We start from the raw sequence: 12,042 nt of genomic DNA on the forward strand, positions 1-12,042 counted from the left end.
GCAAAGATACAAACAACCATCCCAATGGATTTAGCAAATTGTTACTGCTAAATACACATGATGCAGGCATAAGTTAAAGTATCTTATGATCCGAATTCACATCTGTGGAACCTGTTGTGATTCAATTACATTAGAAATGTTCCAGATTTAGGTAATAGTAGATTAGCTAAGTTACCACTTTAGTGGTGTCCTAGTGCTGAAAAGGAAGGAAGAAACAATAAGTTCCCTGCAATAAGAATAGAAAGGGGCTAGAAACTCTCAGACAGCACCTGTTTATATAAACAGAGCTACTGTTTCGGATCAAATGCTGCTTGATTTGTTGAGTTTTCCAGCCTGTCATGGTTCTTATTTCAGATTTCCAGCCTATGCAGTATTTTGTTTTTGAATAAAGAGGCTCCTACAGTTACTCTGTGGAAAATCTGAGCATGTGGACACCAACATGTATTGAACCCTGGACACAGCAGGTACATACCTAACAATGGAATGAGCTGTAAACACACGCTGCTGAGGCCCACACACAAACTTTGCTAATTTGGATAAACTATGATTGCATATTCAGCACTGAAACAGAGCCTGGTGTTGTATCAGTATCATCAGGAAAGGAAGAGAAAGAAGATATGGAAAAAGATAATGCATCCAATATCAAAGCCTGTAAAGATTTTTAATGGTAGAAATTATACACACACTGATGCACATAGAGACATCTTGGAAACAGAATACTGACTGATATTTGACCATTACATCAAATTATAATTGTAGAACAACATTTGCATCAAACTATACAGTACAAACAGAAAGCATGTCAACATAATTGTCAAAAACAAGTTAAAAGAAATAATTATGTTACAGCAGATGTACACAAGGTCAAACAGTGATCACATCAAAATAATGTAATCTTAAATTAGACAATGAATTCATAAAAAAACCTGCAGATGCTGGAAATCACAAAAAATCTAATTGCTGGAAAAACTCATCTGGCAGCATCTGTGGAGGGGGGGGGCAGAATTAATGTTTTGGATCTGAAGAAGGTACATTAAATGCTGCTTTTTCTCCACAGAAGCTGCTAGACCTGCTGAGATTATCCAGCAATTGCTGATTTTGTTTCTGAATTCATAACATGTTCAGTACTTGCTCAGCTGATGGATTCTTTACAGTTCTTCCTCCCCCACCAAAACCTTGGGGTGTTCAGTCATTGGATACACTTAAGACTGATAGGTCTTTTGCCTCTAACGAAATCAAGAAATATGGGTACAGATAAAAAAGTGGAGGCACAGTTGAAGATCACCAGCGATCTAAAAATGTGGTGGGGGCAGCTCATGAGACCACATTGCCTACTCCTGCTTCTAGTTCCTACATTGTGTCCACAAGGAAATGCAATTTTCCCTAATTTGACTAGTGGAGAAACAAGTCAACAATCCAGAATCTACAAACCAGAGATAATTCTGATATTCAAAGCACAAAACTAATAATACATCGATACATCACGTGGTTCTAAGTACGCAGAAAATAGTGCTGTAGTTAGTGGAGCATTATGACTACAGACTATGTCAGGGTTGGATCTGCGGCGAACATTTTAAGATGCACAATATTACAGCATAGGCCCGAAATCAAATCTTAGTATTTCAAGTCATGGATAAAGAAACAGCATAATACACTACTGCCCTTTTGTAAAGGTTTGCCTGTATTTGCTGATTAAGCTTAGTGACAACATTGAAAACACAATAAAACACCAGTAGTGGCTGGACCAACATACACTGAAACAACCTGTTTACGTCTGGTTTGGTTAATGAAGCAAAAATAAAACTATACTCTTCAAGGTCTCTGCCAAGTCCAGCTCTAATTCACAAAGCTGTTCCATTTCACACCAGTAAGCCAAACCGGATCAATCCCTAATCAAGCACAGATCAAGAGCATCCAACTATGAATGAGGAATGTTAATGCATTGTGAACCATGAACATGCAAAAGCAATTGTTATCATTATACCAAATACAGATACTGTGGAGAAACTGAACAGGTCTGGCAGTATCTGTGGAGAAAGAAGAGTCACACCAGACTCTTCACAGATGCTATCAGACCTGCTAAATCTCTCCAAAGTTGTGTTTTTCAGATTGCCAGCATCCCCAATATTTTGCTTTTAATCATCACTGTATGCAAGTCCTCAAGACTCATACAAGAGAACTTGTACGGATTTTACTGATACAATGTATATGCAAGGAATACACAAAATTACAAAAAACTAAAAATGGATATTACAAAGGTGATTAAAAGGCAGTGATTCACACGCGGTGAGGGAAGGTCAGGTGACATTGGACACATTTAAAGCGTCATCTTTTTGAGCTGAAAAATAACAGTTTATGGTTACTGCAAACACCTATTTGGTAGGTTGAAGTAATGCTTAACAAGACAGAAATTGTTGGATAAGCTCAGATGGTCTAGTTGATTTCTGTCCACAGATACTAAGTTAACATTTTAGGTTGAGTGACCCTTTCTCAGAATTGGGGCCACGAAAGGGTCACTCGACACGAAATGGTAACACTGATCTCTCTCCACAGATTATGCCAGATCTGCTGAGCCTGTCCAGCAATTCCTGTTTTACTTCCAAACACACTGTTGTTATTCATGAAAACCACGACATTTTAGTGAGCAACTAAGGATGGGAAATAAATATTGCTCCAGTCAGTGATACTCACATCCCACAAACGTACAAGTACTAAATTTATTCAACTCAATTTCAGGACATTGAAATCAGTTGGTTTGAAAAATATATCTTGTAAATAGCATGTAATGCTTTCTCTTTTGGAGTTGCTGCGTAACCAATATCACATTGTGACTACTGATGAGAAACTGAATTGGACCAGGCACTCAAACATTCCAACGACATCAGGTCAAAGACTTGGAATTCTACCATGAGTACGTTACCTCTGGTCTTCCCAAAGCCTGCTCACCAACTAGAGACAAGTCAGGAGTGAAATGCATAACTATACCTGCCCGGATGCGTGCAGCTGCAACACAAGACATCTGACAACATCTAGGGCAAAGCAGCTGCTTGATTGCCACCCCATCCACCACCTTTAACAATAACTCTCGTCACCACCAATGCACACTAGCAGCAGTGTGTATCATTTACAAAATGCACAGAATAATTTACCTAGACTCCACTGACAGCACCTTTCAAACCTGCAATCTCGAACACCTAGAAGAACAGTTGCAGCAGATGGACGGAAACACCACCACATGCAAGCTTCCTTCCAAGTCTCACAGCTTTATAACTTGGAACTATATTGCTGTTTCTTTATTGTTGTAAAGTCAAATTCCTGGAATTCTCTCCCTAACAGAACTGTGGATAACCCTAATTTACGTTGTCTGTGGCAGTTCAAGATGACATCTCACCATCTCCTAAAAGACAAATAGATTTGGGTAATAAATGCTGGCTTAGCCAGCAATGCGCATATCGTAACTGAATTAAACAACAGAATAAATCATAACTTTGTTGAAGCATTAGCTTTCAAGCTCATCCCTCATCTCCAAGAGAACAACAAGATTCTGCTGGGTGGTCCCTTAGGTTTCCATCGTGATCTCTATTTGATAAATTCCTGGTGTTACTTCTATTATTACACAAATTATGATGGCACTGCCTTTCTTTCGGTATCAAAGTTTGTTTTTGAGAGTTGAGATGGACCTTTCAAAAATGAATAATGTCATTAATCTGTAACAATTAGGAGAAATCTTATTATGGTAAATCTTTCAACCAAAGCATCTGTAATCCTGTTGCCAGGAATGGAGAATTTTAGCTAGAAGTTTGGATAGGGTGGGGTAGCTTTCTTTGGAATGGAAGAAGCTAATAAAGAGTTGATGTGCATAAAATTACACAGGAATTGAGTTACAGTAGAAAGTAAACGCCCTATTAAACTTATCCGAATAGTCAATCAACAAGATGTACAGATTTGAAAGCAATGGATATGATTATGGGAGAAGAGAGGATAAACCTCATCATCCAGAAAGATTAGGGATCCTGGAGCTCTATCTGGTAATGCTTCCTTCCTCTACTTCTCCCTCTCATTTTAAAAAAATACTTCAACATATACTTAAGATGCTATAACTTGGACGATTGTAGAACAAAAGATTGGGAGATTTAATGAGGTAGTTTTCTTTAAGACAGGACAAAGATAAGGTAGATGGCCTCTGCCATGAAACAATGAAAAATATAACAAAACTAGACTGTCTGACATACATTTGGAAATATATCTGCTACTGGAAATCAAGGAATGGTGCTACTGGTTTACATTTCCTTATTACAGAAAAATCAAGTTCATCTTATAATAAGAAACACAGCTTACCCATACATCATGTCAAAATCAAAGATTTGCCATATATGTAAGTCTACTCATTAAGAGATGCTAATTTTAAGTGACAAATGCACTAAACATTTACAGTGAGAGATTCCACTAATTTAATATTAACTTGTGCATCCCCCATGTAAACTGCACAGTATTCCTGATCCTGAATTTCTCTTGTACCAGTGTCAAAAAAAACTCAGTTGAATTATGTACTGCAAAACATTAAAGATTCAAAACATTTTCCTTCCCTACACCATAAGCCTCAAAGTAATAATACGCTATACTTTGTTTCCTCTACTTTACAAAAGATTTCAACATATTAGGAAACCATATGCTTTGAAATTAGTAACTCCAAGTGAAATTCAGGCAATTTTAAGCAACTTGCACAATCAAAACGGAGACAGACTGGGCCATGGACAGAAGGTCAAGTTCAACAGCATGGAAAATAATGTTGCCAGTTCAAGCACAACCACAGCAAAAATATCTATACATGGTATGAAGTACTTTATTTGAGTTCAAGGTGATCAAAAACGAGGACACCTGTAACATTGCCAGTAGTACAGGGTATGTTAATAAAAACCCATCTGAAGTTTGAAACTCTTAAACACCTGGAAGCAGGATCCTGCGCAGTGGATTTAATGCCCTGATGTGGAAGGTTAGACCTCACAGTGTGGCAACCTTAGGGAGTTGAACCAGTGGAGTATGAGCAAGAGTGAAGCTAATAGTTGATGCCCAACTGGAATTTGGATGGATTAGGATATCTGCTGCACCTGAAGCTGACTGTTGGGCCCTGGACACACGCGTCTTGCCCCCTCCCAAAGGGGGGAGGGGGCAGTTCTGGGGGCTGCAAATGGAGGCGGTTCCGGCCCGCCACAAGAGGTTTCTCCTGAAGCCAACCGCCGCTTCCACTCTCGCCTGGAACTGAGCAAAGCCCGGGGCGGTCGTGGCAGGACAGGGGGTTTCTCTTTTACCTGCCGCGCCCTCTGCAGCGCGTCCGCGAAAGCTTCTACTTTGGGTCCGGGCGAGTGTCCGGCGTTCAGGCCGAGCGCCGCCGGGGTGAGAATGCTGCCATATTCCGCCATTCCCGTCTCTGAGAGAGAGCATACTGGGAAAGGGAAACGGAAACTGCGTCACTACAAAGGCCGCGCTCACCTCTCGCGAGACTTACGCGCTGCTACCTCAGATAGAGCGCTTTCGCTATGATGTCATTCCCGTCAGCCGATGCGCACCTCACCTATTTCCGGAGAGTCCTTTCCTCCCTCAACTTGCATCAGTTATCATTGATAATCATAAATATGATAATCTTCAATAATCTACATACTGAGCTTTCTTTTTCCACCAAAAATAAACATATTCGAGGAAAATTTTAAAAATTGTGAATAACAACACAACACAAACATATAATGGACAACGAATGAAAATAGAAAACAATTGAATATTTCTTACACATTATTATATAACTGGGATCTGAAAGAGGTGTTCAAAATCATGAAAAGATTTGACAGATTAGCGAAATAAAAAACCTGTTTACACTAGGAAAGGGTCAAAAACCAGAAGATACAGAATTAAAGTACATGGCAGACATAATGACTGAATGGCCTTCTTCAGTGCTGTGATAATCAATGATAAATTTCAACAATTCAAGCAAATATATAATTGAATAGGATTAAATTCAACAATAAGACTGCCAGCAATGGCCTTACTAAAAACGAAGGCACATCAATCTTTCAAGGTAAAATTAGGAAAATAATAGATAAGCATAATTTTCTTCCCTCTTTCCAAAGGTGTTGCCTTGATTATTGGAGTGGAGCACTACATACAAATGCAGCCCTCAGTACTTAGCCCACCTCTATATTCTTTTATATGTCAACTTAGTTTGCATGTTTCCACAGCTTGCCGAAACGTCGAATTCTCTATTCCTGAGATGCTGCCTGGCCTGCTGTGCTTTGACCAGCAACACATTTGCAGCTGTGATCTCCAGCATCTGCAGACCTCATTTTTTACTTTTACAAGGATGCTGCCAAGGTTGCAAGATTTGAGCTACTGGGAGAGACTGAATAGGCTGGGGCTGTTTTCCCTTGAGCATTGGAGGCTGAAGGGTGACCTTATAGAGGTTTATAAAATCATGAGGGCATGGATAGGATAAATAGACAAAGTATTTTCTCTGGGGAGAGGGAGCTCAGAACTAGAGGACATAGGTTTATTGTGAGAGGGGAAAGATATAAAAGAGACCTAAGGGGCAATTTTCCACAGAGACGCTGGTGTGTGTATGGAATGGGCTGCCAGAGGAAGTTATCGAGACTGGTACAGTTACAGCATTTAAAAGGCATCTGAATGGGTATATGAGTAGGAAGGTTTCAGAGGGATATGTGCCAAGTGCTGGCAAATGATTAGGTTAGGATATCTGGTCAGCATTGAAGAGTTGGAAGGAACGGTCTGTTTCAGCATTCCTGATGAAGGGCTTATGCTCGAAACGTCGAATTCTCTATTCCTGAGATGCTGCCTGGCCTGCTGTGCTTTGACCAGCAACACATTTGCAGCTATATTTCACTTCATATTACATAGTAATGAAAATATTAAAATGAGTGACAAAAATGTTATCCATGAGCTAGCTTTGGTGGAGTGGCTTAAAGATAAGAAAATGGCAACGCATTTAGGGAAGACGTTAGAAGGGTTACATCATAGAAAGTTGAAATCATTATCACCAATGGTAGAGAACACAAAAGGAGGTAGAATTGGAGGAACACAGTGGTCTCAGAGTGTTGCAGAGCTGCAGGAAATTCTGGAAATTAAAAGGAGTGTGAACAGAAGGCTAGGTATAATGGCATTAAGTTGTTGATGAATAGAAGTCACAGCAGCTCAACAAGCACAGGGGAAATTAATGAATGGGGTTTCATGTTAATTAGCACATATGCAGTGATAGAACAAAGAACATAGAAAAGTACAGCATAGAACAGGCCCTTTGGCTCATGATGTTATGCCAAGATTTAAGTAAAATATAGTAACTTAACTATGCACCCCTCAACTCACTGCTATCCATGTGCATGTCCAGCAGTCACTTAAATATCCCCACTGACTGCTTCCACCATTACAGCTGGTAATGCATTCTATGCATTCACTACTCAGATGAGCTGAAACTCTGACATAGTAATAGACAATATGGCCTGATGTTGTGGCCAGAGAGGGATGCAATTCATTTCTGGAAAATAGAGAATTAGCTGGCAACAGAAGGAAAAGATTATCATCCCACCAATATTTAATTGGAGGAAATTCCAGCTCATGAGGACATGGTGTTATAGAGTCATCAAGATGAACAGCATGGAAACAGACCCTTCAGTCCAACTTGTCCATGCCAACCAGATATTCCAGCCTAATCTAGTCCATATTCCTCCAAACCCTTCCTTTTCATATACCCATCCAAATGCCTTTTAAATGTTGCAATAGTACTAGCCTCTATCACTTCCCCTGGCAGCTCATTCCATACACGCACCACCCTCTGCGTGAAAAAGTTGTCTCTTAGGTCTCTTTTATATCTTTCCCCTCTCACTCTAAACCTATGCCCTCTAGTTCTAGACAACCCCACCCCAGGGAATAGACTTTGTCTATTTATCATATCCATGCCCCTCATGATTTTATAAACATCTATAAGATCCCCTTGGCCTCTAATGCTCCAGGGAAAACAGCCCCAGTCTATTCAACCTCTCTGTCAAATCCTCCAACATGATGTAGGACATTCAATTTGATGGCAAAACTACACTAACAACTGTCATTTATAAAACACCACTAATGTGGTAAAATGTCTCCAAGATAATTATTAAACAAGATTTGACACCAAGGCGCATGAAAATATATTAAAACAGTTAGAATCATAGAGTCTTACAGAACAGAGACAGGCCCTATGGCCCCAACTGGTCTGTGCTGACCAAAATATCCATCCACACCAACCCCATTTCCCTGCAGTTGGCCCATATCCTTCTAATCCTTTCGTATCCATGTATTTGTCCAAATGCCTTTTAAATGTTGTTAACATACCCACCTCAACCACTTCCACTTGCAGATCATTCCATATCCCTACCACCCTCTGTGTAAAAAAAAATTGCCCCTCAGATTCCCTTTTATCTTTCTCCTCTAATCTTAAACAGATGCCCTCTGTCCTTGATTCCCCACCCCTGGGAAAAAGACTGAATCCATTCACCCTATCCATGCCTCTCAAGATCTTTTACACCTCTATCAGATCCCTCTTCAGTCTCCTCCACTCTAAAGAGAAATGTCTGAGTTTGTCCAACCTCTCTCTGTAACTCAGACCATTGAGGCCAGCAACTAAATTTATTCTGCACTTTTTTCAGTTCAACAACATATTTTCTATAACAAGGCGACCAAAACGGAACACAATACTCCAAGTGCGACCTCACCAATATCCTGTACAACTGCAACATAACTTCCCAGCTTCTATATTCAGTGCCCTGACTGATGGTGGCCAGTTTGCCAAAAGCCTTCTTCACTGCCCTGTCTACCTGTGATCCTTCTATTTCAATACTTTCCTTAAGGACCCACCATTCACCATGACACTCTTACCTTGATTTGACTTTCCAAAATGCAAGACCTCACAATTATCTATATTAAACTCCATTTGCAATTTCTTGCCCACTTTCCCAGCTGATCAAGGTCCTGCTGAAATTTCTGATAACCTTCTTCACAGTCCACAATACTGCCTATTTTAATTCATCTGCACACTTATTAATCATGCTTTGTACATTCTCATTCAAAGTATTGATATAGATAACAAACAATAATGGGCCCAGCACCAATCCCTGAGGCACTCCACTAATCACTGGCATCCAGTTCCACAAGCATCCTTCCACTATTACCCTCCGCTTCCTACCATCAAGTCAATTGTGTATCCAATTTGCTAGCTCTCCCAGACTCTATATGTGATCTAACCTTCCAAAGCTGCTTACCATGTGGAACCTTATCAAAGGCCTTACTGAAATCCATATAGACTACATCTCCCACCTTGCCCTTATCAAACCTTCCTGGTCACTTTAGATTAGGTTAGATTAGTTTAGATTCCATACAGTGTGGAAACAGGCCCTTCAGCCCAACAAGTCCATACTGACCCTCAGAAGTGTAACCCACCCAGACTCATTTCCCTACATTTACCCCTGACTACTACACCTAACACTATGGGCAATTTAGCATGGCCAATTTGCCTAACCTTCACCTAACAAATTTGTGAGGCATGATCTCCAACTCACAAAATGCTGACTACTCCAAATCAACCCCCTGTCTTTCCATATGCATATATATCTTACCTCTCAGAATCTTCTCAAGTAACTTACCTACCACAGATGTTTAGCTTACTGGTCTATATTTCCCAGGCTTTTCTTTGCAGTCCTTCTTGAATAATAGTACAACATTCACTACCTTCCACACTTCTGGCACCTCACCCATGGCTAATGATGATGCAAAAATATCAGCATGAGTCCCCACAATTTCTTCTCTAGCCTCTTGCATAGTTCTTGGATATATCTGGTCAGGACCAAGAGATTCATCCACCTTCATAGATTCTAATACATCCAACACCTCCTCTACTGTGACATGGGACTGTCCCCAAGATATCACCACTAACTTCCTCAAGTACCCAAGTTCCCAAGTCTTCAAGTCTTTTTCTATGGTAAACACAGAGGTGAAATATTCATTGAGAACCTCAACTATCGTCTGTGGTTCGACACATACATATCCACTTTGGTCCTTGAAGGGCCCTATTTTCTCTTGGTTATTCTTTTTCCTCTAATATACTGAAAGTACCTCTTTGGATTCACTCTAGTCTTCTCAGCCAAGGCTATCTCATGCCCCTTTTCACCCTCCTGATTTCCTTCTTCCATAAACTCCTATATTCTGTATAATATGCATCCTTAAAATCCATTGCTCCAGCATGAATATAACCCCGTGTCATGAGATGCCCAACCTTGTCCACCCAATCTAACACAAGAACTTCCAAATCAAGGGTTTTAAGGAATGCCTTAAAGAAAATAATTCAGGGTTTAGGTTTCAGGTAGCTGAAAGCATGGGCCATTCATGCTGAAGTAATGGATTTGGAGGATGCACACGAGGCCAGAATGAGAGGAACCCTTGGAGAACTGGAGGGCTGAGAATGATCAATAAGGGTGAGACCATGGATGGTTTTGAAAACAGGGACGAGAATTTTAAAATTGAGACTTTGACAAGAGCTTGTGAGGGTGATGGGAAAGATGCTTTAATGAGGACTAGGATATTAAGGACGGAGATGAGTCCATGATTCAGAATATTATTAGCTATTGAAATGCCATTGTGATTGGAGAGCATATTGGACTCAAATTGACTTTGTTTTTCTGTCCATAAATGCCGTGAGACATGCTAAATTACTCCAGTACTTTCCATTTTCATATAGAAGAATGGAACTTGATGTTAGTTGTAGTCTGGGCAGCAATGTTTTAGATGTGCTTACACTTAGGAAGAGTGCAAGGTGGGAGACCAGGTGAAAATAGTGAAGGTTTGAGTTGACAATGATATAGATAAGGATCTCAATTGCTGAGCTGAGACAGGGATAGAGGCATGACAGAGATGGAAATAGAGAGAAAGTGAGGGACTGCAGATGCTGGAGAATCAGATCGAAAAATGTGGCACTGGAAAGGAACAGCAGGTCAGGCAGGATGAGCTACTTCATTCAGAGGGATAGTTTTAATTGATCAACCTGTTGGTTGACCTCTAAAGTATGGCAATCTTAAAAGTTAAAGTTTTACCCATGGACTATATTGTCTTACTGATACATCTGTCTGTATGATAGGCTTTGCTTCCCAACAATGAGATGGGGAGTAGTACAGAGGAGGCTGCCTGTGTGGATAGGTCGATAACCTATAGCATAGGTGTGGGGAGAGGGAAACACCACGTGTTTTCTCCCCTGAACTGCACAAGAATGTGCTCTGGCCTTGGTGTGAGGAGTCCAATCCTGAAGATCAGGCAACAATGGAGGATTTGTTAGGTACCAACCAACCAGGTGAGTGCAGTCCCAATTGGATGACAGTGAAGATGCATTGGAGAAGGATGTGAGACAGTCCAAGAAGGATAACAAAGACAATCCCAGTCACAATCACACAGAGATGTGATGGCTTGATGGTTTGATAAAAACTGTTTCAACACTCTGGCAGGGTCAAATGAGAACCAGCTTGGGAGGCAACAAAATGTTTAAGAACATTGTAAAGGAAAAGGATTTTGGAACTGGGTGATCAACTGTGAGGTTTGATTGTTTAAGGTGAGGGGTGTTGATGACAGATTTGAAATAAAGAAATATGTGAGGACTCGTGTAGTTATGAATAACTTGTAGATATCAAAAGAGCAGTAATGAAGTGGCACTGAGATGGAGATGCTGTCATCAGTATATAACGGGAAATTGATGTTATGCATTTGAATAATGTCACTGACGGACAGAGTATAGATAGGGAATAGGGAGGTAACAAGGCTGTAGGTACTTATCTGATGAAGGGCTAAGGTGGAGGGTGGGGTGGGAGTTGGAAGAGGATGGGGGGCAAATCATTTAATCCAACCTGATTCTGTTCCATTCTGATGTTGGTAGAGATTTACTCTCCAGCAGAGGTCATAAGTTATTGATCAATAATGAGAAATCAAGTTAATTGTCCCTTCCCTAAACCCTGGAGAGTAAAGCTA

At 40.5% G+C, this 12,042-nt stretch overlaps 1 protein-coding gene across 3 annotated transcripts in view; it reads right to left on the reverse strand.

The window, feature by feature from the left end:
- Positions 1-5,435, reverse strand: part of fubp3 (far upstream element (FUSE) binding protein 3) — a 108,534-nt gene extending 103,099 nt beyond the window's left edge. For all 3 annotated transcript variants that reach the window (XM_060841507.1, XM_060841508.1, XM_060841506.1), the window contains exon 1: positions 5,310-5,435. In XM_060841507.1, coding sequence (XP_060697490.1) covers positions 5,310-5,420 — 111 coding nt within the window. In that variant the 5' untranslated portion in view covers positions 5,421-5,435. The remainder of the gene's footprint in view (positions 1-5,309) is intronic.
- Positions 5,436-12,042: the final 6,607 nt, after the last annotated feature.

This window comes from Hemiscyllium ocellatum, chromosome 21 (genome assembly GCF_020745735.1).
Source record: "Hemiscyllium ocellatum isolate sHemOce1 chromosome 21, sHemOce1.pat.X.cur, whole genome shotgun sequence".
Taxonomy (NCBI): domain Eukaryota; kingdom Metazoa; phylum Chordata; class Chondrichthyes; order Orectolobiformes; family Hemiscylliidae; genus Hemiscyllium; species Hemiscyllium ocellatum.